At 42.2% G+C, this 27301-nt stretch overlaps 1 protein-coding gene across 1 annotated transcript; it reads right to left on the minus strand.

Moving 5' to 3' along the window:
• Positions 1-2509: 2509 nt before the first annotated feature.
• Positions 2510-26582, minus strand: inppl1a (inositol polyphosphate phosphatase-like 1a). The gene is made up of 27 exons (XM_083914051.1): positions 26074-26582; positions 20717-20780; positions 19412-19559; positions 19240-19321; positions 17146-17292; positions 16896-16986; positions 16594-16683; positions 15653-15751; positions 14397-14547; positions 13257-13363; positions 12725-12827; positions 12367-12563; positions 12058-12175; positions 11503-11599; positions 11168-11306; positions 10976-11075; positions 9975-10063; positions 9791-9872; positions 9603-9692; positions 8419-8532; positions 7935-8111; positions 7681-7836; positions 7396-7480; positions 7015-7101; positions 6099-6843; positions 5652-5785; positions 2510-4936 (listed from the first exon to the last, which is right to left on the minus strand). The coding sequence occupies exons 1-27, from the start codon at positions 26244-26246 to the stop codon at positions 4828-4830; spliced, it is 3774 nt and encodes a 1257-aa protein (XP_083770177.1). The 5' UTR covers positions 26247-26582; the 3' UTR covers positions 2510-4827.
• Between the last annotated feature and the right edge of the window lie 719 nt (positions 26583-27301).

Raw genomic sequence — 27301 nt, forward strand, 5'->3', positions numbered from 1 at the left:
AGCACAGAGGAAGAGAAAATGAGAGACAAACATTATCCTGTCTACGGGAACATCAGTGAGGAGCTTCTAGCTTTTTGTGGAGAGAGTCAGGACTTACCCATTATAACGCTGAATCCACTGGTGTAGTCTGCTGTCAGTGTGGCCCTCGGTTCTTCTCCAACAAACTGATTCAAAGCTCAGATAATAAAGTCAAGGGTCTGGACTCCATCTCTCCCACAACAAAAATGTTATGCAACTGCACCTGCAAAACTCTGGACATGGTCAGTTTCCTTCCCGCGATGACTTAAAAACTCTTCACGTTCACCCTCCAATCTGACCACAAATCACTCTTCCTTTCTATTTAACGATGCAACACTCTACTTGTACAGGCCCTTAAAACGTCAGTGTCCAAAGGATGTTTGTGGGTAGCCGAATCAGAACTGCTTTGACCGATGAACATATGCATATACACGTAAAAGTCTCTTTTGTCTTTTCAGTCACTCTCAAACTCACATTCCCACAGTCGCTGCATTTCAACAGACAGACCCTCGGACAGCCACAGCAGCAGCTCTGATGAGCATGGCGGTCAGGTACAAGTTTAAAGCAGAAATCTAAACATCACGCTCCGGTCTCTGCTGGGGAAACAAAACCAACAAACTTTTTACCCTCAAGCACAACTTCCTCTAAGCTTCCCCTTACACACAGACCCCCCCCCCCTCCCTCCCTTAAATCTCTTTGCCGAGCAGAGCAGAGCACCCCAAAATCCAATTAGAGCAGCCGGGTCTGGACCAGACACCGCCCCAGTTCACCCCTTCTTCGCTGTATCAACTCCTGACTCCCCAACTCTCATCCTCCAAGGGACTCCCCCCTCCCCTCTATTCCCCTCAGGCTTTACGGTCCCATCATGCCTTTCTCTATCAAACACTGGGTACTTTGTTAAAATTCAGCAATGGGAAATTAGAGAGAGAACTTAAGGCTCCTGCAGTTTCCTGCCCTGTTCTTTGGGTGGAGAGAGGTGAAAAGATTATACACAGAACAGCGTAACCTACAAATCTGTCAATCTAATTATAACTGACTTGTATCGTTGGTGTCATGGTACTACAACTGAGTTTTTTTTTTGATGATTCTCCCGCTGCTGATGGGGACAAATGTGCGGTGTGGACTCCAGCGGACTAACAACTCATCACCCCACTTTTGACCACCCAGGTTTTTGTCATTAACTCTCTTACAGCCGACAAACACGGGACGATCTTTTTCAGAGATGCAACAAAAGCTGGACAAATGTTGACATTATAGGGAGATGCAGACAGTTACTGGAGTTTTCTACTGTATGTCCATTAATACCCTGAATTTGTTCCTGTCGAACTCCTTCACTTTGCAAAAACAAAGCAGCCGTTTGTACGTTCTCTAACCATGCGAAGTTGCTTGTGTATCATCTCTATTTCATTTTGTAGCAAATCACTGAAACAAGACTGATTTCAGAGCTGACTTTCTAAAGAGGGTTTACTCCAGAAAGTTACTAAGGGGGGGAGGGACATGTATTTATTAATATTCTTTATTATGTCTGTGAGGAAACTCGCATTTCTTTGAACTGCTCCATGAAATTTTGTGACTGTAAATTCCGTAATTAGTAATATAAATATTAGGTAGCCTTTTGTTTATTTCTCTCATGTTACTTTACAGATTTATTTTATTGCGGAGCATCTGTCTCACAGACCAACATGTCCATGAAAGCTATGAACAGATCGACAGAAGCTCTAGTGAATGAGAAGTTATAGCACTACTCTGAATATTCTAATAAATCTACATTATGGAAGCACTATGTGACGCGTTTAATGATCTGGTTTCTTGTGTGTATCAGAGTGATGGGAGTGTGGTGTTATGTGCAGCGCTCGGAAGGTAACAAAGCAGTTTTCATGAACACTGCAGGCACAAGGTCCTGAAATCATGGTTGACTTAGAAACTTTAACAAATGTCCCTAATTTTATTTTACCGTACACTTTTTCCCCCTTTTCCTTTAATGAGGCAGGTCTACAGCTCGTGAACCATAACTGTTTCAGCCTCTCAGCTTTCCCTGCAGATGACAACAGAAGGAAAAAAAATGAGCAAATGTAGAAAATAAGTAAAGATATTAGATTTTAATTGAAAAAATTACATGGACGAACTTACATTAACTTAACATAAGCAAAGGAGGCAACTACATAAAGGAACAAGACCAACACGCACACGCGCACGCACGCACGCACGCACGCACGCACACACACACACACACACACACACACACACACACACACACACACACACACACACACACACACACACACACACACACACACACACACACACACACACACACACACACACACACACACACACACACACACACACACACACACACACACACACACACACACACACACACACACACACACACACACACACACACACACACACACACACACACACACACACACACACACACACACACACACACACACACACACACACACACACACACACACACACACACACACACACACACACACACACACACACACACACACGCACACACACACACACACGCTAGAAAATTAGACAGATTGTAAAACACATAACACAGGAAGTGGCTGAGTCTAACGTTGTTTGTGAGCAACATAATCCAAGGATGTTTTCGGGTCACAGGGGTAAATTAGGAGAAACTGCTACGATCACATATTTAGTCCCAATTATGCAACAACACATTCATTGAGAGTTTCGAGTTCTACTTTTGAGGCCACATCAGCGTCTCTTACAACAACTATAAACTGACTTGTAGGCTATAGTCTCAGAGGCAAAAGAGGAGGCAGGATTTAAATTAAGAACAAATAAAGGAACACTAACAGTTAACGCTCTGATTTTTAACTGCTTAAGAACAATATATAAACAAACCAACTCCCTTCACTGAACATGACTTGGTTGTGTCTCTTTTGCCTCCACATTTCCAAAGTCAGCATCTACTGATGAGGTTTATGGAATAGCAGCACCACCTGCTGGTTACATCGGGGAACAACAACTGCCCTCACACCCGACTTTACTTTTTTTAATCTATCATGAGACGTAACGTCTTCTCCCACAAGTACAAAATAGGTGTAAAACTAGGCCATGTCTTTAGTAATGTAACAAAAGAACCAAATACAATCAGGACTGGACTGTATAACGGAAAAATGTTTTGGTGACAAATGGTTTTGAAATTTACACAAGACAGTATGATGGCTTAGTAAATCTTCAGTAAAAAATCATTAGGTAATCTATTCAGCTTTGTTAACCAATTCCCTGAACACTGCATCATTTACACAACTTAAAATGAAATGAGTGAAAGATGTGACATACAGCGCATCAAACCTGGGGCATATGATGCTAAAATAAGATTAGCATCCATCTGTAAATTGAAATTTGTCCTAACATACAATTAAAGTGTGAACTTGAGAAATGTGTTTGGTAAAACCTTCAGAGTGATATTTCACTTTGGAAAAACATTTATTACCTCAGACCTACTTGGTTTTCTCAACCAATCAAATACTGATTGTGTCAAGAATATGTATGCTGACTACCATTTGTCAGTGTTTAAAGGTGGAATTTGCAATTCTAAGTCAATACACTTCAAATTCAGCGAATATCACCTTACAGACCGCTTGCTGTCCGCTCTGTGCGCACAGCAAAACACAACACTATTCCCTTCGTGCTTGTGCACAGGACAGGGGAAAGGCCATGGATATATAAAGAGAAGGGAAGTGGGAGCAAGAGGGACGGTAAATCTGGGATATGCTAACGTTCTGAAGGAGCACTGGGGAGAGGGGTGTATTGGTTTGGGTGTTGACTTTAAATATCAATTTCTGGATTTTTTTTTTTTAGTGCCGAGTGTGAACAGATCCCACACCAGGGGGGGGGGTGGTGGCTAAACCAGTCAGGTGAAATATGCACTTTTAGCTCCACATGGACCAGTTTGGTTAGTTTGCTCCATATTCCCTTTATCATTTAAAAAAAAAAAACAACATAAAACCATAAATACATGCAGAGACAGTGAGACAATAAATGCCACGTTTAAACAACAGTGGCCCAAACATCATCACAACGTACAAAATTTGAGAAATGCAAGTTCAGCTTGTTTTAGTCTGACATGAGTCAGGGCTAGCTCCTCTCCTGTCACCAGCTGCTCCTCTGCCCAAACTGTGGGCTGACGTTACCCTTGAGTGCTCTCTGACAATTCCCACAGTTTCCCAAAATGTGAGTTGGGGGAAAAAACATGAGACTGAACTGCAAAACACAGGCAGTGTGTTTTCAAGGCTCTGGTTTCCAACAAAACGCTCTTTTTCATTTTGATTTAAAAGTTGAAAGTTTCCATTCCCCATATCTGAGGAGTCTTAAACTCAGTCACAGTTACAGAAGGGAAAAAAGGCTCTAACTTAGCTTGAAGCTGCAGGTCAAAAGTGATGGTAAAACATCAAAGCATCAGCTGCTCTACCATGAGTCATATTTCAAATTGTTTGTCCAGAAAAATAACATTATCTCATCCTGCATCTTCTCGCTAGGTTTCGAGCCGAGGGTTATGTAGTGACGCTTGAAGGACTGAAATGATTCTCATTAAATAAGGCCACCTCTACGACGACAACAACACACATACAGTACATGTGAAAAACAATGGTGGTTCTACAAGTGTTCTTTGAAAGTACAAATGGAGTGCAATTTCTCTCAGAAGGCACAGTCTGGCATCAATTGGCACGTTCCAGCTCAGTTCAGTTCAGCTGAGATTTGGCCTCTAGGGACCCGGTGAAGCCAGTTTGGACCGGTCATAAACCAGTATGAAACAGTTTATTTCTGTTGTTGCTGCTGTTGCTGCTGCCTGAGGCTCTCCAGCAGGATTCGCTTGTGGACGGGGTCGAGTACTCCCGCCTCCTCCAGGTCCTCCTCTGTGATGTCACTGGAAAAATGAATTTGAATTATTTAACAGTAATGATTCAATTCAATTCAAATCAACTTTCTGCATTTAAATTGAAGATTTTGCCATTTTGCTATCTTCGGTCTAGAGCAACAGCTTTTATTTACTCTCTTCTTCTCGCTGTGGTGAAAAAGCAAAATATCACAGCAGTATTGCGATTAACCGCCCCTCGCTCTTTTCGCTTGATACCAACAAATTCAATCGTGGTGTTCTGATGGGATTAAGCTATAAGCAGATGGAAACTCTGCTAGCCGCTAGGCTGATGTATGTCGTGTAAGTGCCAGGGCATAATGGTCATAAGCAGCACTATGGCAAAATGTCTTCCCTTCCCCACTGTGTTTTATATATTGAAGTAAACGTTATCTGTAGATATCAGTAGTAAGTACTCAAGCCTAGAAATAATCAGACGCACAAAAAAGAAATCCCCTTTATGTTTAATGAACTGTCAATTTCTTCCCCTCCAGAATCCCTTGAACTTAGGATGGAAGACAGTTAATGGTAGTATCTTAACAATGGTTATTGTGTTTATTATATTTCTTATCACATAAAATATGCAACCAAAATGAGTTGGTGACATCATCAATGACAGGAGTTTGTTTCTCGCGAGTGAGGTATTATCCTCGCAGCCCTACCGACTAATGCATGCACCAGAGCATGAATGTCAACATGTCTGAGTGTGTGAGTGTATGTACTGTACCTGAGGAACTCCAGGTCGTCCCAGCCGTTGTGTAGAAGACCCTGCTCATACCTCTCTAGTCCCAGTCTCTGCAGCCACTCCCCCACTGAGGATTCCCCAACAGACAAAGACGAGCTACTGCTGCCCCAAAGTGCCTGCACAGGGGAAATTAAACACAGGGTCAATTAAAAACTGCTGTAGGAACATTGCAACTTGTCAAAGCTGCCACAGAGCAGTAAAAGATAAAATAAGTTAGCTTGAGATGGCCTATATATTTCTTAAACCAAGAAGGAAACGCGAAAACATGTTTAACATATACAGTAAAAGACAAGGGAGCCAGATTGTGGTAAAATCGTACAGTCACAGCTTCATCCCCTGCAGTTGCCAAAGCATTAATAATTGCATTACATGTAATAAATATGAGTGAATGAGCACTGGACTGAATGTGAATTTAAATGAGCTGCTCACCTCCTCAGGCATGTCCTCTGCAATACTCTCTGTGATGGCATTTCTTGGTGGGAACGTGCGGCAGGCATCCAGACCTAAACCCATCGGCTGCCCTCTAAGAGGTGGCGGCGCAGACGGAGCGCGCGGAGGCTGCCCAGGAAACTCACTCTCACTCAGTGTCTTTGCCATCTGGAGCACGGAAGAAGACTGGTCATCCAACGCCCCTGTTCCTCCTCCTCCTCCTCGTCTAAAACCCTCCCCCAGGGGCAGCGGGGCAGCAGGAGTGGCTGCAGGGATCCTGACCTCAGCTAGGTCTGGGTAAAGAGGGCGAGATTTGGGGAAAGGGGTCTCCGCGACCATCTCCAGGGCTCCCTTAGGTAGAGGAGGAGGGGGGAAGTCAGGAGGAGGTCGATTTAGTGTACTTCCAACTGTTGTTCCAACACCACCTCCTTGCGCTCCTGCTACACAAGTTCCTCCATCGTCCTCCGAAGACCCCTCCTCGCTAATAGCGCGAACAGGGTGCCCCGTCATGGGTCTGCGTGTGTGAGAGGGCCCTGAGGCCACATAAGGGGGTTTGGTTCGAGCTCCAGCAGAGGGAGGGGGGGCTTTAGCTACCTGGGGGTTTGCAGAGGTAGGAGATGGAAGAAGCTCGGGTGAAAGGGCAGCTGCCGACTGGTTAGGAACACCCTCCAGGATGTAGTAGGCAGGATTATTGTAGCTGTTCTTGCAGATGGATGGATCACCGTCAGCCACATCCTGTTTAGGCCTTCACAATACCCACAAGAACAGAATAGATGATTAGATGATGGCTTACCTATTTGTTTCATGGTTTTCACTCTTTGTTTTGCAAAAATGTGCTGATGATCTTGCCAGAACAAAAAAGTGGTTGTATCTTTTGTGTGATCAGCTTGAACATGTGTATTTGCTTTGTCAGTACCTTGCAGCAGTTTCCTCCTTGCTGCTCCTTTCTCCCTCCTCACTGACTTTCCCCAGCTCTCCAAGCTGTTTACGAACTACAGATGGCCTGCATCAACACATCATAACATATGAGCAGGTGGGTAAAAAAAGGTGTGATGTGATGTTAAATTTGCAAAAGAATAGTTCTTTTTGAACGACTCAAAAAAAATAAATATGTTAACTCGAGCAAATCCAAAACCCTGCTTCTGTATGGTACATGTGCCCACTGAGCAGTGGGTGGTGTGTAGAATAATCCTTCTCCTCTGAAGGATGTGTGTACCTTTTAATAAAACATTCAGCTTTTTCATATTTTACCATAAACTACATAAAGTGTCAAATAAAAGGACTAGAGTGTACTGACTTGACGTATTCATGTCCCACTCTCGATACCAAAGTGGATTTCCCTTTAGGTCCACCCGTCTCATCCTTATCCACACTGATCCACTCTGAAACACAACAATAATAAAAACAGCAGTTAAATTACACAAGTCAAATTGCATCATGTGGACAATTCCTGCCAGCAAATACTTGTCGTTTAAGTCCTTGAATTTGTTTCAACGGCTTAATTTACATTTTGTCAGGTTAGAAATACTGATTTATAAGTACACCAGACAATCAGCGCACAGTTACATATACAGAGCATTACCATAGAGTCTTTCCCTGGTTCCCATCCTTTCGGAGGGGACTCTGACCCTCATGGACCCCCTGATATTTCCTGTTTCCTCGCCACGGTGGGACAGGTATGTGTGGAACTGCTGTGCTGTGCTTCCAATCATAGACTTTAGAGCCAACACACACTCTCCTAGCAGGGAAAGACACACATATGCTTGTTTGTCAGACTAGAAGTGAACTTCAAAGATTGCAAAAGCCAGACCACAAACATAAACACTGTCTTTATACCGTAGGACTCATATCCATCCAGTGATTTTACTGTCAGCAGCAGATGTTGGTCCTGCAAGTATTCGATCTCTGAGAGAAGAGGTTTGAGCGTCGTCAGCTGCTTGTTGGACCAGCCAACACGCAGGAAGTTGACGTTGTCACTGCTCTGACTGTCGTTCTCATAACTCTTCTTAAACTCTACACACGAGAGATGGAGAGAAATGCAGGGCAGAGTGGATGGGAGAGAGGACAAAGGGAACGAGGTGGGAAGGAGAACAAGATGTTTCTGTTGCATTTCATTCACAATTACAACGTGGACAAGAGGTTGGGATGCAGCACGGGTCAAAAATGGATTCAAGCTTAAAGGTATACTGACTGCCTGAGATAGGGAAGGAGGGAGGAAGATACGAAAGGAAGAAACAGATACAGTTTTTATTACATGAACCCTGTCTATGCTTTAACGAATGAATGGGTGGCTGCAAACTCGCAGGCATGTTCTCGTCACCTTCCAGACAAGTGGAGTAGAATTCGATGAAGAATTTGGTTCTGCTCGCCGTCTTCACGATGGCCTCAATGCTCTCAAACTCGATGTAGGCCTGCTCTGAAGACTTTGGCAGACCTACACAGAGACATGTGGCCAGGAGGGATTGGGGAAGGGAGAAAAAGACGAGAAAGATCTGAGTAGGTGGCGCAAAATAGCATATACAAAGGACAAGATCAGAAGGACTTATTTGTAGATGTGACATGTCTAAGAAACATATCAAAAACCATGACTCTGAAGGCATGAAACACTGTGCATGGCATTCAGTTACTGTATATTACATTGAAAGTTCCCTATTAGGCTCATTTTAAGGTTAATACTGTTATTTTCGGTTTCTACTAGAACATGTCTATATAATTTAATGTTCAAAAAACACATTATTTTCTCGGTCTATCTCAATATACCTGTATCTCCCTCTGTCTGAAACGCTGTTTGAGCGGCTGTCCATTTAAGCCCCCTAATGAAAAAGCCCTGCTCTGATTGGTCAGCGTCTTCCACATCTGCACTCTCAGTGTGTCTGCATCTCATTGTTCCCAGGGAATGACTGTAACAGCACTGAAGCAACACTTTCTACCGATATACAGTACAGTTGTGACATCACAACTGTACAAAAGTCCTCACGGCTCCTTTTAAAGACACAGTTTCTGAATCCAGGCTGTGTGCATTTATCTGGGAATTGAGTGTTTTGATACATTCAGAGTATTTATATAGCACCTAGACCTGCTTAAAAGCTTTTTTACAATATGCGACCTTTGAGTTTATAACAGAAGCTGTGATTCTACTACTTCTGCCAAACTGAGAAAAAAGTGTTAATGAACATGAAAAATAATAACGTGCTGTATTTTTTTGGTGTGGTTTCTGAATTATGTTCGGTCATGAGCCACTGACCAAACTACAGGAGTTTGTACTCAAAAGTCTCCAGATCTAAAGTGGAAAACAAACAAATGATCAATTATCTAAAATGTGCACTGAGATTACGCCATTTTGAAAATCAGCTGTTATGCCCAAATCCTGTTGTCAATCCACAGCCTTAAAAAGAGCAACAACAGAAGGAAGAGAGACTGAAGGAAGAGAGTGTTTGACAGGAAAAAGGAAATAAACAAAGACAATTGAATAAATATTTTCTGAAGAACTTTATCCAATTGTACCTTTCTTGGAGACAAACTGGGAGGTCACCCCCACCTCGAAGGTACCAAACACAGGGGAATGATCACTGGTCACTATATCATCTGTACAGCCTGACAAGCAAAAGAGCATATTTGTTGATCAATCATATCAATTTTAGTTTAAAACACTAAATTGAAGCAAATGTGTGACTTTATACTGGTGGTCTCACCATAGGAGTTGCAGACAATGTGTGTTTCCGGGTATGATTTCCACAGGATCCTGTCACACCAGGAGGGAACATTAGTCCTCATCTGGTACAGACGGAAAAGTAGACGACACAGCAGAGTTATCAGTTGACAGAAATGGCTGGGAAAGAAGTCTATCTGTGATGTTGTTTGAGTTAGTAAATGTACCCCTGTGGCCTTCTGCTTCTGCCAGACATATGTGTCCCTTGAGCCACGTTCATAACGGTAGGTGGGTGGGAATGAGATCTCTTCCTCCGCTGCAAGCAATTACACACGTTTACATGAAAGACACAAAGTGAAGCATTTTATAATATCAGTACATCTAATTAACATATTCATGTGAGAAACAAACAGACAATTACAGAGACAGAAGACAGCCTGTTTCTTCCTTTGACATTTTGCATTTCGGGACATGACATCAGGTGTGATTTACTGCACCACATTTTTTGTAAGCAGAGCTGACTCACTGGTTGTCTCATAACATCAGAATCAGAATCAGAAAACCTTTAATGTCCCGCAGACGGGGAAATTCTTTTGTCACAGCAGCAACAGAATATGACAAAATAAGATAAAAAATAGCAAAAATAGATAAAAAATAGCAAAAATGAGCAATAAAGTTAAATTTAAAAAGGGAAGAAATAGAAATAGACGTATGTACATATTCACATGATGTAGTGCAGTTGTTCTTGTTCTGTTTTTTTGTAAAAATGTGATATGGAGTGAATAAATATGATTAAATAAGTCCAAATAGTGCAAAAAGCAGAGGTGTCCATAGTACAGGCATATTGCACAGTGCAGGGTACAGGATGAGGTCAATACTCTATTGGGAGCAGTGCTGATTGTAAAGTCTGACAGCAGCAGGAAGGAAGGACCTGCGGTACCTCTCCTTCGCACACTTAGCATGAACATTCATATTCACAGGCTGCTTGTGTTGACACATTTACTATATTTATGATACACAGTGGCTGATGAGAGCATTTTTCCCAGTGTGTGGGTTGTATTTAAAGTAAATCTCATATGATGTGAGTTCAAGAGAAAGCTCTCAGAGTGTCGCAATGGCAAAAGGCTAAGAGACTGAAAGGCTGATTTTGATTTCCAATACTTACAGTATCTATTCCATTATACTCAGGGAGAGGATGTAAACAGTATTAAAACTCAGGCATACTTACCAAAGCGTAGGAAGACCTTGTTCTTCTCCCTCTCCAGGTTTAGCTGGTCCACCTTCAGCAGGGGCTCAAACTCCTTCCTGTTAATATAGTTTAAAATTTCCTGCAAGCAGACACAAAAGAGACAGCGCCACAAAATGAGGTGCCATCCAAATCTGCTGCTTTGCTCATTCTGTGCATGTGTGTCTGCTTCACCTGTATGTCCATATCGAGCCTGTAGTTGAGGTCTCCCAGCCAGAAGAGGTGTGTGAAGCGCAGCGAGATGTCGAAGGAGCTCAGCTGTTTGTCTCCTAGTGAGAGCAGACGGAGGATATCTAGGTAGTTCTGGTTCCTCCTGTAGGAGTCACAGATCATACGTGCCACAGGTAATGAGAGATAAAACAATAATGTGTCAGTATTGTGATGTTCTCTGACGCACTGTAAAAGTATATCCACCACAAAGTTAAATTGCAATCTAAGAGTTAGAAGGTACAAGATCCAGAAACAAAATAGCCATCAATCACGTGTGTGTGCAGGACTGTGGTAGGTACCTGGCAATCTTCTCATTCCCTGATGTCAAGTGACAATTCACAAAGCCAAAAGATGTTCCATTAAACATAAATGATACGCCCACAGCTCCTTTGTTACCTGAATAAATCAATCAATCAAACAAACAAACAAACAAAATTTATTTGAGTAATTGACATCACTTGACTGAGAAGCGTTACTTTGTTTAAAAAAACAAAACAAAAACATAGAATCACTTTATCCTGTTTTATGAGCCATGCTAAAATGCCAACCCACACTGCTATGAGATCTAGTTTCATTCTCTTACTTTTAAAGTTTACAGGGTATAATTTAATGTCATGACACTTTGATCATACAGATACCAGATGTTTTATGCTTAATTCAAGTTAAAAAAAAATTGTGTGGCCACAAGAGTTGCAGCAATAAAAATCCATAATAACCCCTTTAATTGCCCCTTTGTTAACAGAAAATGTCACTGCTTGCGATTGTGCTGTTATTTCATTGCTCAAATTTTCCTCTGTCGAGGAAGTATAGCATGTGAAGGAAGAATAAAGACTGATACGGAGTACTGCAGTTACCCAGTGTGTTTGCGATGCCGGTCTTGACACTGGACATTCCCACATGGCTGATTCTGTTTTCATGTTCCGGTTTCACCAACACAGCAATTTTTATGTTCCACAGAGTTTGCACTGCGATCTACAACCAATAACAACAAACAGACAGTGAGAAAACTAGTCATCATTTTAACTTTAGTTTTGCCTCAAACATATCACCTCCACTTTTTCTTCACACGTTCCTCACAACTTAAATACTTTTGGTAGGTGTGAGCAAAGCATAAATAACATTACTTCAAACAAAGAAGATAAAAATACTTTTGGTTTCCTCACCGGTTTATAATCCAGTTCTGTCTGTTCTTTTAACATGGCACGTAGCGACTCCACCCACTCCCGATCGCACACAGAGTTTTCTTGGCTTCCAAACACATAAAGGTCATGAGGGATGGCCACCGTCATCTCATCTAGAGTTTTGCCGAGACCGCGACATAACACCCATGAGGCCTGAGACTTCGGCGCAGGCACTGAGCCTATAGACAAAGGCCAAAACGTTACATTCTCTTCAATGTCATGCTCTGAAAATACATGAATACATGAAAATATATGATATGAGTGTGTTGCTATTAACGTAGGTTATGTTGAAAAGAAAATGTAATCTAAAGAAATTTTAAATAGTGTGCGTGTCTCTAACCCATATTCCAGGTGCCTATAAAGATGGAAATCATGTCTGGCTCATCTTGGTTGGAATGTTTGTTCTTCATCAGCTGCAGCAGTTGGCAAAATGCCTCCCGCTTCTGAAACAAACAATCAAACAAACAAACAAACAAAAACAAAAACACAGTGAGGTTGCCACAAAAGGGCACTTTGTGTTTAAGTATCAGCACTTAAAAGTTGTCTAACAAGCAGTGTGAGTATATTTACAGCTTTTTCAATTACAGCACTGTGGGCAGAAAAAGCTCTTTGTTTTTCCATCATATTTTCTACATTAAAAAATAAATATCTAAGCAGAAATAACAAAGCAGAGTTGAGAATCACGTCACAGGAAAAGCGTCTGTGGGAAAAGAAACTGAATTCATAGATGCGATCTTGGCTTGGTTAGTGTCCTTCATTTATTTATGAATATACAGATAAAAGAGATATGTAAGAATATTTCCTTGTCAGTTAAATGTGTGTGTGTGTGTGTGTGTGTGTGTGTGTGTGTGTGTGTGTGTGTGTGTATAGACCTTGGCACTAGCAAAGATGAAGTCTTTCCTCTGGCTCTTGTCCTTCTCCTTCTCAAAAACAATGCCGAGTTTATTCTGCACCCTCTGAGACTTGATCAGCTGACGGACTGAGACAGACAAATAGACAGACAGACATTGAGACAGAAGGTCAGAGATAAGAGAGATAAAAGAGAGAGAGAGAGAGAGAGAGAGAGAGAGAGAGAGAGAGAGAGAGAGAGAGAGAGAGAGAGAGAGAGAGAGAGAGAGAGAGAGAGAGAGAGAGAGAGAGAGAGAGAGAGAGAGAGACAGACAGACAGACAGACAGACAGACAGACAGACAGACAGACAGACAGACAGACAGACAGACAGACAGACGGGAGGGGGGGGGGTAGATTGTGCAGGTTTTAGTTAAGGAACGAGAACATAGCAAAGGCAAAGAGGGCTTCTTGTTTTTTGGATATCTTTACCGCAGCTCTAAAAGATCCCTTTAAGAATATTATGTTATGACTAGCTTGGATCCATAAATACAGTTCATCTCTTGCCATGGAGTCCAGAGACATTAAGACATTTTTCATGGAGGGATACAACTAAAGCTGACACATTACTCAGGGTTCCCCACAGTGTTTTGTAGCAGAGGCAGGTCACCTTGCTCAAAATGCATACCACCTCCAATAATAAAACATAAAAATGTAATATATTTATAAAACATTAACTATCAGGGGAAAGACTAGAGATTCTATTTAACACAGAAAACGCCCCACATCTGTAGGGCGCAGACCTCTGTCAAGACCATTGGTGCACACACATGCTCCTTGGATGGTGCCACTTCCTAAGTTAGGAAGTCATTCTTTCAACTTTGCTGTGTTCATGAGCTTTAAGTCATAATGTGGAAACAAAATAGACACTATGTGTTGCATTTTTTGCTAAGAGAAAGGAAAACGAGCCGTGGAAAAGGATTGGGGGCCATTCCATCACAACATGATAGCAGCAAAAATGCCCTAATTTTCCTAACAGACAAATAAACGATCAAGGATAAACCAAGCCGAAAACAAACTCCTTGGCAGAGGCAATAAATGTGGCGATTGTTTAGGCTGTCTACAGCATCTCACAATTCAGAAAATACTGGGGTCATTGTATATGGAACGCTTGTGCAATTCTCACTTTTGTCATGTGTGAAGGTGGTCCAGTCCTCTTGGCTGTCCTTCACCTTCTTCATCACTACCAGCCGTCCTCCCTCCACATCCACAGACAGAGTGTACTTCTGACTCTTTCCTATCTTTGTCAGCTCTGCCAGGTAAACGTCCAGCTTTACCTAAAGTGGATCAGAGAAGCAGGATTAATCACACGCAAACTCACAATAACTGAAAGTGCTTGTAGTGCATTTAGAAAAGTTTGCGTCCTCTGAGCTCTAAACTTTCAAATCATTTAAAATCTTCACACCACCAGGGGTCAGTGGTGGACTTGTTCTACTGTTATGTTATTTACTGGTATCATATACAAAACTACTACTGTTATCATACACGGTATACGAAACAAGCATGCTGCTTCTATGGAGCGTTGACCTAAGTCAGTTTTATGGAGCCAGCAAGATTAGATATCTGAAAACTAAAAGCAGGGATTTTGATCAATGCACACAATGTCCTGATTTTCTCCACTGTAGTTTGAGAAATAAGTTCACAAATCTGTGCTCATGACATACATCAAATATTACTTGCATACTGTCTATATAGCCAGAAATATATTCTGACTTTGAGTCATATCATATGAAACCTTGATGGGGTCTGTGTGTGTGTCAGTGGGCGAATCAGGTGCCACATCTTAAACCTATAACAACACTTGTGTTCCTGTGCAACAGGAAGCTGCTGAAAGGAGGTCACCATAGAGGATGCAGACTTGGCTTACAGCTAATAATTCAAATCATTCACCTCTTCTTCCTTCTCTGTCTCCCCCTTTTCCCTACATGTACCTACTGGTGATTATACCTTTTTCCTCCTTACCTCTTCACCCCTACTTTGAATATTTATTGTTATTCTGAATTTTCCTTTTGTTTTTAATCATATGACTGGAAGTTTTCTTGCCGCCAAACTTTCAAAATAAAACTTAAAAAAATGAAATCTTGTGACCAATAAACGAGATTTCAGTTACTCATTGTGCGTGGGTCTGTGATACCAAAAGTGACAAATACCATATGCTATGACAAAGCCACGAACGATGCCACAGGAAGTGCATTACAAACATTCCTGTGGTCTCACATCAACTCTGCTAACAAACCTCCTGCAGTGTGTTGACAAATGTATGATTTCACACACAGTGGAATGAGACCGCAGGTCCTCGGTAGTAGCATTTAATAATTCAAATCTGGAGGAGATTTCAAAAGTGTGTGTTGTAGTTTGTAGGGGATGTTTGTGCAGATGTACCTCGAAAGCCTGCACAGGGATGGCTTTGCTGTGACGCATGGAGAGAGGAGGAAGGGAGCATGGAGAGGACAGACTCATGTCTTGAAGAGCTTTCAGAGCCTGCAGGGACAAAGGCAGAGAAGGGGGGAGCAACAATTAAAAGAAAGAACAAGAGAAAAAAAACAGGAAAGAGAAACAAGGCAACACAAATACACACAAAGATAAGAGAAAAGGCATACAGACACAAGCAGATACACTCTTTTGTTTTCAGTTTCAGTGTTGAGGTCAATAAGGAAACAGTTTGTCATCTCTTGGATGTGACAGGAGCAGAGAAGGTGGAGCCAGTGACATCACGAGTCGAGAACATGCAGCCTGATTACACAGAGGCCATTTCCTTCCCAGGCAGCTAGGGCTCCTCCTTACAAATGAAGCCACAGTAGAAATGGTTTCATATATAAACATGGCTGAACTGGTCAAACTTGACTTCCAAATTAGGGATAAAAGCAAAAAGTCTAATTGACGAGGTTACTGTGCTAGAAAAAACTGTTAGGCATGACAAAAAAACAAAATAACTCAACTTTAATTGTGTTGCTGTTATGACCTACATGCCACAACCTCCCATTTGGTGTTATTAGTATTAACATGATGCAAATACTTTTTGAAGGGCTATGACAAAAAATAGAGAAATGACTGCTTCACCACCAGCCTGGAGCCGTCATGCTGGGCTACACATGCAGCCAGCAGAGCTTCTGGACAGATGATCTATCATACGGGGAGGGTTATCTAAACTAACCATCTCCAACTATCAGTGTGTGTGTGTGTGTGTGTGTGTGTGTGTCTCGTGTCGGTGTGTGTGTTTGTGTGTGTGTGTGTGTGTGTGTGTGTGTGTCTGAGGGGTAGAACAAGTGATCATGTGTGAGGGTGCATGCCTATACATGACTGAATATATCTGTGTTGTGTACCTTCTTCTCTATGGAGGACAGGAGGTCTTTGAGAATCGCCAGCTTGGTCACAAGGTTCTCTAGCTCCTGGTCACCACCCTGATTCACCGACTGATGGAGGGGAAAAAAGTCAGAACCCATTTAAGCTGTTCGGTTTGAAAAGAAAAGAAAAGATACGCATGTGTGAAAGTGTCACAGTTTAGGTTCATAAGGATAGGGATGCAAAAATGTGGATTTTAAGGAGGAAGATTATGATTATGAGATAGTAAGTTTCCCACTGAAATAATGCACACACACACATCCAAAGAAGGAAAAATGCATGCCTGTTGGATCATCTTGGAGACCATGAAAGCACTCTGCTGATCAAATACTTTAGACAGGATCTCCAGACCAGACAGAACCTTATCCACCTCCCTATTTGGAGAAAGAGAGATCAACAACTACAATTACAACAACTTGAGACAAAAACAAGAAATGAGTTGAAGTATGTATAGAATAGAATATAGAATATGCATGGACAAGTATGTCTGTGGTAAATGTGTGTTGACAGATGTACTGGTGTGGCCTTCTTACCCATTAAGGCGTTTGCAGGAGGCCACTAGTGTCTTGTTGAGGTGAGGCAGGGAGCAGGCTCCCTGTTTGACTGCTTCTAGGTCCAGAGCATAGCTGCCCTTCAGGTACTCGTGGGAGATGGTGCTCAGTCCATTAGCTGCTGGAGCACTAAAGCAAATGCAAATAAAGTCCAATGAATCTTCACCATATGCACATTATTTACCTGCTGAATCATATTACTTTGATGAAATCACTGCCATAAGTCACACATAGCTCTTTAAACTTCCATCTTATTAGGGCTTGGCGTAAATGTAATAAGACAATTTATTGTCTTTTAGTGGAATCGTATCGTACATGATGAAATCATGTATGGAGATATCGTGACACAAAATTATGTTTGCTAGTTAAAAAAATCATGTAGACTATTTATTTATTGTATTACAAGAAAGGATGCTATATCGTGATATATCCTAATAATATATCTATATAAAGATATACATGTGTGTGTGTGTGTGTGTGTGTGTGTGTATATATATATATATATCTTGTATCAGATAATGCAACTTTAATGGACTTCATAGTGGTCATATCTGCAAGGCACATGTGTGAGTCTGTGAGCGCAGCATCTGTGCAGTCAGGAATTTTAGAATCACACACATCCTTCAACACAGAGTGCTGACTTATGTCTAACCCGCCACCCACTGACATAGACACGCAAACACACACTAACTTAACAAATTGAGCCAGCAAAAATGCCCCCAGCCTGCTAGACACTGGCAAACCTACGATACTTCTACAACAAGCCTAAGAGTTTGCATTTCCAGACTGTCACAGCTTTGTAATGCCAGTTCTTTCTGACTTAAACACTAAAATGGCTAAGTCAAGAAAAAAAAGCAGTTTAACACTGTACAATACTTCCTGCAGCGCACTCTCCTGCGAAATACCGCGATTGCTTGCAGATTTTTTATTTTTCTGACAGCCCATACGCCACTTTTATTATGGCCAAATAAAACACTACTTTTGGTGTAACCTCTAAAACTAAAACCTTGTAATGATTCTGATCCTTTAATATGGTCTGCACTGCAGCATCAGAGTAAGCAAGGTGAATGTTCCTATAACAAGCCTTATTTCTAACATGCAAAGTCTGCAAACCACCAGATTGTGAAGTGTTGAGCGAAAATGAAAAGGCGATGTCTTGTTCCTTCACTGTCTCCCATCTATGATATCTTTTGAACTCATTTGGGAGAATTTAATTAATCATATGTGGAAAGTATCATGGCTGATTTTAATGGCAGATATTAAGCTTCTTTCCATGACAAATGAGGACCACTGTGACGGAAACGATGATGTCGCTTCATTGAATTCACCTACAGTTGAAGCTGTGACAGAGATAACCAACCTCCAAATAGTTAGTTAATAAAATCTTGTAGAAACATTACTAACCACAACAGATGTATCAGAATAATGAAAATAGCCACCTAACTGACTTCACTATAGTGAAGACGCTAATCTTTGTTCAGCAATATACACAGATCTGAGCAACACACACACACACACACAAGTGCATGCGTGAGCACACACACTTGATCAAAGCATCATCTGTGACCAGCGTGGTTTTCAACAGGATGTGGCTTTCCCTTTTTATGCAAACAGAGGGGGGCACACAGGCAGAGCGGAGGTTATTAATGTGCGTATATGTCTACCAATGAACATGTGAGAGTTTTTGATGTTTTATATTGATATGTAATTAATATGTAACAATGCATGATGTGTGCATGTCACGCTACAGAAACAGTAACAGTGAATGAGGAACAGTGTGTGTGTGTGTGTGTGTGTGTGTGTGTGTGTGTGTGTGTGTGTGTGTGTGTGTGTGTGTGTGTGTGCGCGCGTTCATGTGTTTGTTCATTGAATCACTGATACCTCTGCTTAGTATTTTTGAGAGTGTGGCTGACGTGACTTCCTCTGCGTGTGTTTTCAAAACATGACTGAGTGTTCGAACTACATGGTTAATATGTTGGTTAGGAAGCCCCGTGGGAAGTCTGTGATTAGATTCTCAGTGCCGACATATTATTATTATTGGACACAATAAAAAAAGTCCTCCTAAAGACTTTGTACCTGTCTGTGGGTGTGTCTGGTCCAGGGGGAGTGGAGGTGGAGGCAGAGCGAGGGGGGAGGGGTGGCTTCTCATCCTCCCCATCTACCAATTACAGAACAAGACAGTTAACATGTGACAATAGGGAGACAATCACAGAGTATGCAAGTGTACTTGGATGGGCTCTGGGCGTACCTGAATAGTCTCTGTCATCACTGACAGCTGTTTCCTCCCTGTCCACGGGGTAAAGCAGGGTGGTGACCAGACCCTGACTTGGCTGCAAGTACAACGACACCAACTCTGGTAGCGTTTTAAACCGTTTAGGCTGCACGCCCTGAGATGTCTGCGAGGAAGCGGGAGGAGGATATTCAAGAAGCGATACACCAAGTGACAGAGGAAGAGAAAGAAAGTTTTTTTCTACATGGAATGAACACAAAAATAATATCCAAACTCTACTACTCTACGAGTAGTCATGTTATTGAAATCTCTGGTGACCCCTATTGTTCCACATTTAATGTTGTGTAAGCAAATATGACACAGTGGTATAAACATAATTCAACCAAAAGAACTGTTTTGCTAAACATTGCTCTCAAAATATATTCAATTCCAGAAGCAAAATTAGACTTTTATGGGGTCATCCACCACATGGTACAGCTCGACTTGACTGTATAGTACTGCCTCGGTCGACACTCAGCTCATGTCGATGCAGTAAAACACTTTTGTGGGCCTCCATGCCGTCAACATCACGGCTGCCTTTTACCAGGCAACAGCGGAATAAAAACACAGACACATCACCGACAGTATGATAATCCAAAACACAAGATTGACTCTCAGTGGTTTCTGTGCCATGAGAAATACTTTCAAAATACAAATGTTTAAAAATACAACGGACAAAACACACAGCTACCATAGGACTTTAGCCCCAAAAGGCCACGCCACTGAAGACACACCTTCAAGTGGGTAGCCCTGTTGCAATAAAACGTGAATCCCTGCTGTGCTGGGCTGATGAGCAGAGTCATGCCAAGCCAGCCTGTGTGTGTGTAGAAACACGGCATTGGACTCTTTTCAAAGTCACAGCCCCAAAAATCATATAGCAGAGACACAGATGTCTGCGATGTGGCCGCACGGTTAGTCGGAAGCACCATGTTGTCGTGTGTGTGTGTGTGTGAGCTTGTGTGGGGCTGGTGGTGGGGACTTCACAGCTGTTGGGCACAACGCACAAAGAGGCTGCTGTTGGTGTGTGTGAGAGTGAAAAAGAGAGAGAGGGAGAGAGAGCCCTGAGCCAACAAAAGCATCTCTGCCTGCCAGCTGCTACTGAAGCAAATACAGTTTTTGCTGCACGCATACACACACTTGACCCTAATGGGGAGTGTGAGTGTGTGTGTGTGTGTGTGTGTGTGTGTGTGTGTGTGTGTGTGTGTGTGTGTGTGTGTGTGTGTGTGTGTGTGTGTGTGTGTGTGTGTGTGTGTGTGTGTGTGTGTGTGTGTGTCTTCTCTGTACCTGTACAGCCAGAAATCCTTCTTCGTCTGGGAGGATTCTGTATGTGTGGACATGCTTCTGAAACCTACAGAGAAAGAAACACCAAAGAGGAAGAGTGGATAGTCAGGAAGTTGGAGTGGGCTATTGTTTAATTCAACAACAACAAAATGTTTCAAGTCTGACATGCGCACATTCTGTCTTGTACTTGACCTCAGTGGATAGGGGTGTGTGTGTGTGTGCGTGTATGAGTGAGGGGGGTTTAGCCGCTGTAGAGAGCTTCAACCTGTTGCTGTCTGTCACAGTGGTGAGCGGGCGTTATCCTTACAGTAGCATGATACAGTAGAGCAGAAAGAAAGAGTTGAAAATGATCCAGTCCTTTCTTGAATCACACACAGGATTTGCAGTTTCTTTCAGTCAAAAACTATTTATCAAACTTCAAAGTCTGTGACAATTTTGATTGAACCAAAAGCCCCCCCCCCCCCCCCCCCCCAACCAATCGCAGATCAATGCTCTGACATTTTGATTGCATAGCCGCGACTACACGCCTGCAGCCACAAGCTGGAGTTTAATGATTTTCAGGTCCACACTTCATGTATGCTCAGTGGACCGGATACGTAGTGTCCAATTTGCCAAGCAAATGTTGTGGTTTATGTGTGTGTATACTGTCTGCAATGCATGTGCATCTGTTTAGATGTGTGGGTGTCAGCATGGCAGCCTATGCAAAAGACTAAAGTAATGATTTTACAGCTGCTTATACTGTGCTTATTTACAGTATGCTTGTGTGTGTTCACTGTTCTAACTGAGGGAGGGAGGGATACATCCATGTCGAGAATTCATCCTGCCCTGACCCCTCAGCTGTTTTTCCGGTCTTTCCAGGTCAGTGTCCCCCAGCTAAACACTAAACAAAAACATGGACTGGATTAGAATAAACTTCAAGTAACTTTATCAGAAGCTAAGCCTGTTTTTGTTAAGACTTGAGAAAAAGTGGCTACATTCAGTCGAACTTTTTAAATTATGTTAGTCATAACCTTCTCATGGAATAAACCTGCATTTGTTTCGGTCTGAATGGGTCAACACAGATCATCAAACCTGGTTTCAGAACCTTGATTCTGACCAGGGCTCAACGTGGGTCTGACTGGGAATAGCTGAGGTCTGAATAACACCGGTGCCACAGTGTGGGGGCATTAGAAAATCAAATCAATATTTTTGGGATTTGACAGAGAGTTTGACATATTTCTGGCTGGCAATTTAAACCAGTGCATCTTGAAATAAATGATGATGCGTGTTTTAACCTTTGGACTATTTCCTTACTAAGGGCAATTGTGTTTTTACAGGCTGCTTATCTCCAATTCCTGCTGTAGTGGCTCAGATATTAAAAAGATGTCCATTTTTTGTGTGTTTCTCTTTTTGGTATTCTTGCCTTTATCTGACAGCACAAAGAGGCGAGGGGCGAAGACGTGCAACAAAGGTTATAGCACAGATATGAACCCAGCATCAGAGTTAAACGATATGGGACCACCAGGACACTGAGAGCAGAAGTGCCCAGGTTGAACTGATTTATATACATCACACTTATCAGATTGTTGCCCATAATAGTTCTATATGTCATGCCTCCAGCAGTTACTCATACTAACAGTATAAACTTGATAAATATTTGCTCCTGCCTCTCAAGGTCCAGCAGTAAACACAGTCAGTGAGATAAACTGTTCCTTTTGTCTGCCTGGCCTCTGAAACCATATATCCACATTTAATCCTGTCATATTATAAACACAATGCAATGTAGGTCTAGTGGCACAGAATCCATACACAGATGTCACTGCAGTGTAAAGTTGTGTGTGTGTGTGTGTGTGTGTGTGTGTGTTTGTGCGTCTTCCTGTTGGCAGCCGATGAGATTCTCTGCAGCTAAAACTATTGTTTCATTGGCAGCAAAGTTATAATGGGGGAGGGGGGGCTATTATGGGATAGACATAGACCCAAAGCATACAATGTTTGTGTGTTATGTGACAATAGTCTGTCTTGAGGGTTATGACTGCTCCACTGACTTCCTCTGTACTGCAGGCTTAGAGTGCCACCTCCTCCTCTTCCTTGTCATCCAACCTCAACCTCAAGAGCGGCAGGTTTAATTAAACTATATGTGCATTACTCCATTTTGGCTGAAATAATTAGCAAAAATAAAACGTGTGCCTCACTGCTCTTTCCAGTCATCTTATACTTCCGCGAGACAAGATAAAGCACAAACTGCAGCCTATAATATTCTACAAGCAAAAAAATATGAGGGAAATTAAACTGTTTTCAAGAAGTGCACTGGTGAGTTGAGGTAAAAAAACACTATTCCCTGTGGATTTCCCTGATTTACATCCAATAATCACAAAGAAGAAGATATAGGTAAAGAGAGGCAGGGATGAGTTTCAGAAGGATATTTAGCTTTATGACGGTTAATACTGTATAAGGATTGTGTAAAAGGGGCTTCACATCTGTGATATTTAAAAAATACAAGGAAAGACCTTAAGGATGGACTGTATAAAAAAACTGTCATATATACTGTACACACATACCTGGAAACTGGCTATTTAAAGAAAAAATCCCAACCCACTCACACCACAAAGCAATAATATATACACCCACTCACACGCCTTCCTGGTGAGGAATGTTTTCTCAGAAACATCTAGGTTTCAAACATACACAGAGGGCCATGCCTGAACCCCTGACATGTTTAGACGTGCTGCACTGATACTAAAGAACATCCTCCTGACAGGAAAAATAGTAAACAGTTCAATATGTAGTTGTATGTAATCAAACTGAACCATATACACACATAAACATGTTGCCTCACCCGATGGTCGGATCTCTCTTGTTGGAGTATAAAAAATGTGGGAACTGCAGCTGGAAACATATATAACATGGTCAATTCCTACAAAAGGCTGACAAACAAAATCCAAATTCTGCAGAATGAAATGTACACTATAAGAGGAAGTGAAACACAAAGGCTGAAAGACAACCTGGCCTAGGAGTCAGCCCGACTGCTGATACAGCTTCTGTAATGTCCCCAGCACAAACACCATTCCCACCAAGTCTATTCTCAGACAACAGGAGAGCGGGGACACTTCCTAAACACACTGGTCTCCCTCAAAAGGGAAGTACACATGTCTGTGTGTATGTCACAAGAACAAGCTCAACAAAGGCCATGTCTAGTATCCATGTACAGGTAAAGAAACATTTTGACATGCATGTTGTGTGTGCAGGGACCTAAGGGGCTAGTTTCAAACGATTATAGAAATGTGTCTTAAGCCATACAAAAAAAAAATAAAATACAATGATTATTTCATTTGGAATAAGGTATTGCATCTCTCAACAAATGAAACATATTCGTTTAACAATACACTCCTACAGGACAAGATTGTAGCCAGCTACTAGTTTGACTTTGTTTGCTTAAAAAGTTAAAGCATATGAGAAAAAGCAGAAGATGTTCAACATCAACAGGACCTGGTATAGACAGCAGCCCTAAATCTCCAATACACTACAATAAGGGCCATGACTAAAAAACGGTGTGCTATTCAGCAGTCTGGAAGCTTTTCACTCATCCGTCGATTCAGATTTTACTTCCTGGAAATGCTTTTTTTATTTCACTCAATGTAAGCACAAGTTGACAAGAATGAGAGTTGAATGCTTGACCACCAGCAGAACGTATTTTCCTCTGCAGCATCAGGGGTTGTTGCGAAATACTGGGTCATCCCTCTTCTCTAATATATTATTAATGACGACTTGTTTCAGTCATATTGAATACTGGTCCACATGACCTGTGACAGGGTGTTAAAATGGGGCAATACTTTTGCCAAATCACTATTCGTTGAATTCAAAATTCTTGGTAAAATGCAGTAACATTGTTAGTAAAGTAAAGTCTGAATCAAGCCTGTCCAGATCAAGCTTTAGGTATCATGGAGGGACCTTTCTGAGATGAAACAAAGTCCATGATTCGAAAGGTGAAAGGGGAAAAGGGAGAGGAAGGGAGAGGTGGAGGCGGGAATAAATCCGGAAACGGATGATGCATGGATGTGAGGAATGTTTGGTCAAAGAGTAACCTACTGAATTAGTGCATCTAGCGAAGGATGAAAAATGGTCCCCAGTATTTATTTTAATAAGCCAGCAGCCAAAATGGGATGCAGGCATATTTTTATAAAACAATAGGAGTCATTTGTTTGCATCAGAGTGAGCCTGTCTAACTGGCAGAGTATTATATGTTGAGGTCAGACTGAAAAATAAAGCATTCTGTAATAGTGTCATCAATTACAAGTGTTGTGGTGCTGGTGTGTGACTGTGCATGTATATACACACAGACACACACACAGTGAACTCAACAAAGGGTAAACTGCCAGATAGGGGATGTAGGTCAAGTCAATGTCAGAGTACCATGTCACATGGCATAGGCCTTTTATTTCCTGCATCTGCACAGTCAGTATTCTATCTCTGTGTGGGCACTGGGGGTGAGTCATTTTGGTAATTTGTAAGTTTAACATCCCGTTTCCACAGTGCATTTGACTCGCCTGAGTCATTGTCAAGTGCATGGTCCTGGTGGTGTTGTCTGCCTGCTTGATCATCTAATGTATGGAAACTGTTTCTCTAAGTCAGCCGGTGGTGGTGAGGTTCTTTATGTGGCTTGCTGAACATGGAGTTGGTTGCTGACAAAATCGACATTGTGTAAATGAGGGTGAGCATTTCATCACTTTGTTTCGCAACGGCAGTGCCAGGCCCTCCAACTCCCTCTAAACAGAGAAGGCCTGACATTCAGGTTATTGTCATTTTATGATATATACTGTGTGAGAAGATGTGTGTGTGTAGTTAGCTAGATAGTTAAGCCAGCTGCTCCACAACTGCACTGATCTTATACGAGCCTAAAATTGAAAACATCAGCCAGGCTTCACCAGCCCCTATAGATGCTTATATTTACCTCCACCCCCACCATTCAGTTTTCAGTGCCCTGTAAAAAAACGGCGCTGCAGGCGACCACATCAGACAGAAGACAGACAGACGGGGACAGCCCTAAAGTTGTGTGTGCCATGCTGAAGTTTCAATGCTGGGCAGACAGTCCCTCTCTACCACTCAATGACTTCCAGGAGAAAAGTAGCAAATGGCTGAAACCTTGTTTAACACTTACATTTTAAGCAAACGATACGGGGAGGTTTATGTACAACTTTATTAAAGCGTGTAGGCTTGGTTCCCTTGACCACAGCACCTTAGATTCCCTGAAGGCATACATGTGCTAGTTTAAATACTAACTTAAAGTACCAATTAAAGTAAAAAACGTTGGCAAAGCTACAAACTTGTTCCTGGTAAACAAAGAAGCCAAAACGAGGCCGCAAACACAAGATAAAGTTACTTACAGTACACACAAAGCGTAAGCCCCGTTGACGCTCTCGCTGTCCCGCACCAGGAAGCTGCCGTCTCTCCCGGCCCGGGCCAGCAGCTCCTCGGCCGCAGCTCGACTCAGGTCCCGGTGATACCACATCGGCGGCGCGGGCCCCAACGCAGAAACCCCACCACCACCCCCGGCCATGGCCACAGCCCTTCAAAACCGGGTTCAACTCGAGCCAGACTTCTCCCGAAAACCCTCCCAGCTTTCCTCCAGGCTAGAAAAACACTCCAATGAGGGAACCGTTGAGAACCGTTTAGAACGCAGAAAAGTTACGTTACGTTGTTACGTTAACGTTATTCCGACGGAGGAGGCGCAAGAGAACCGACGGCAGCGCTACAAGTTGTACATTTGTTCAATTACGCTTTTGCGGCTGTTTCCTCCGTTCCTGAAAGGCTCGCCGCCCTCCTCTTTCGCTTCCCAGTCCCACGGAAATCAGGGTATGTAAATCCACACTGGAGACCGAGGGAGAGCGACAGCGGCGGGGACGACCCGCGTCAAAACCCGTAAACCGTCATTCTGTCAATATGAATTCACTTCCTGTTCAAACTTTCAAAATAAGAGGGGATGTTGACGAATTTACATGGAAACACTTTAATTTAGAGGCAAAGTCCATCAAGTTGTTTCCTGTTTTTATGCCTGTCTAACTATTTTGACAGAGCTCTCTAGAAAGGAGGGATGGAGGGATAAAGAGGCGCTGGGATGGATAAATAAAGAGAGGGGAGGAAAGTTTGGATGGAAGGAAGAAGCAAAGGCAGAGGCGATTCTAGAGTCTGTTGGGGCCTTAGGCAAAAATCCACAGGGGGACCCTCAAACCACTATCCATCACCATTATGTTACAAATAATCTGATACATTTTTTTTAAAAAAGTACACATTTTAGTTATTTTCAAAGTTAGTTATTATCAAAATATGAATGTAAACATTTTTTAAAAGCTTGTCATTCAAACATATAAATATGAAGAGCAATAAAAAGAAACAACAGAAAAACCAAAACAATATAACCAGAACAATAAAAACTTGGATTGAGTCAGGTGGGGCCCCCTTAGCCAGGTAAGGTCTCCTACTATCATTGAAAAATTTGCGCATTGGCACTGCTGTATTTTAAAGTTAGGGTACGGCCACAAAAACAACTTTTTTTTTCTCCGTCCACACAGACTCGACTCAAGAAATATCTGCGACCACACGAAACCGGTGAAC

The sequence above is a fragment of the Echiichthys vipera genome, assembly GCF_963691815.1.
Source record: "Echiichthys vipera genome assembly, chromosome: 5".
Lineage (NCBI taxonomy): Eukaryota > Metazoa > Chordata > Actinopteri > Perciformes > Trachinidae > Echiichthys > Echiichthys vipera.

Bases quoted from the DNA above. Each gene is read 5' to 3' on its own strand.
- inppl1a (XM_083914051.1), bottom strand. From the start codon at position 26,246: ATGGCCGGGGGTGGTGGTGGGGTTTCTGCGTTGGGGCCCGCGCCGCCG. The intron at 12,828-13,256 runs GTCTATACACAC...TGTTTGTTTCAG, and splicing joins TCATCTTTGCTAGTGCCAAG to AAGCGGGAGGCATTTTGCCA. The intron at 11,076-11,167 runs GTGAAGCAGACA...GTCTGCTTGCAG, and splicing joins GGCTCGATATGGACATACAG to GAAATTTTAAACTATATTAA.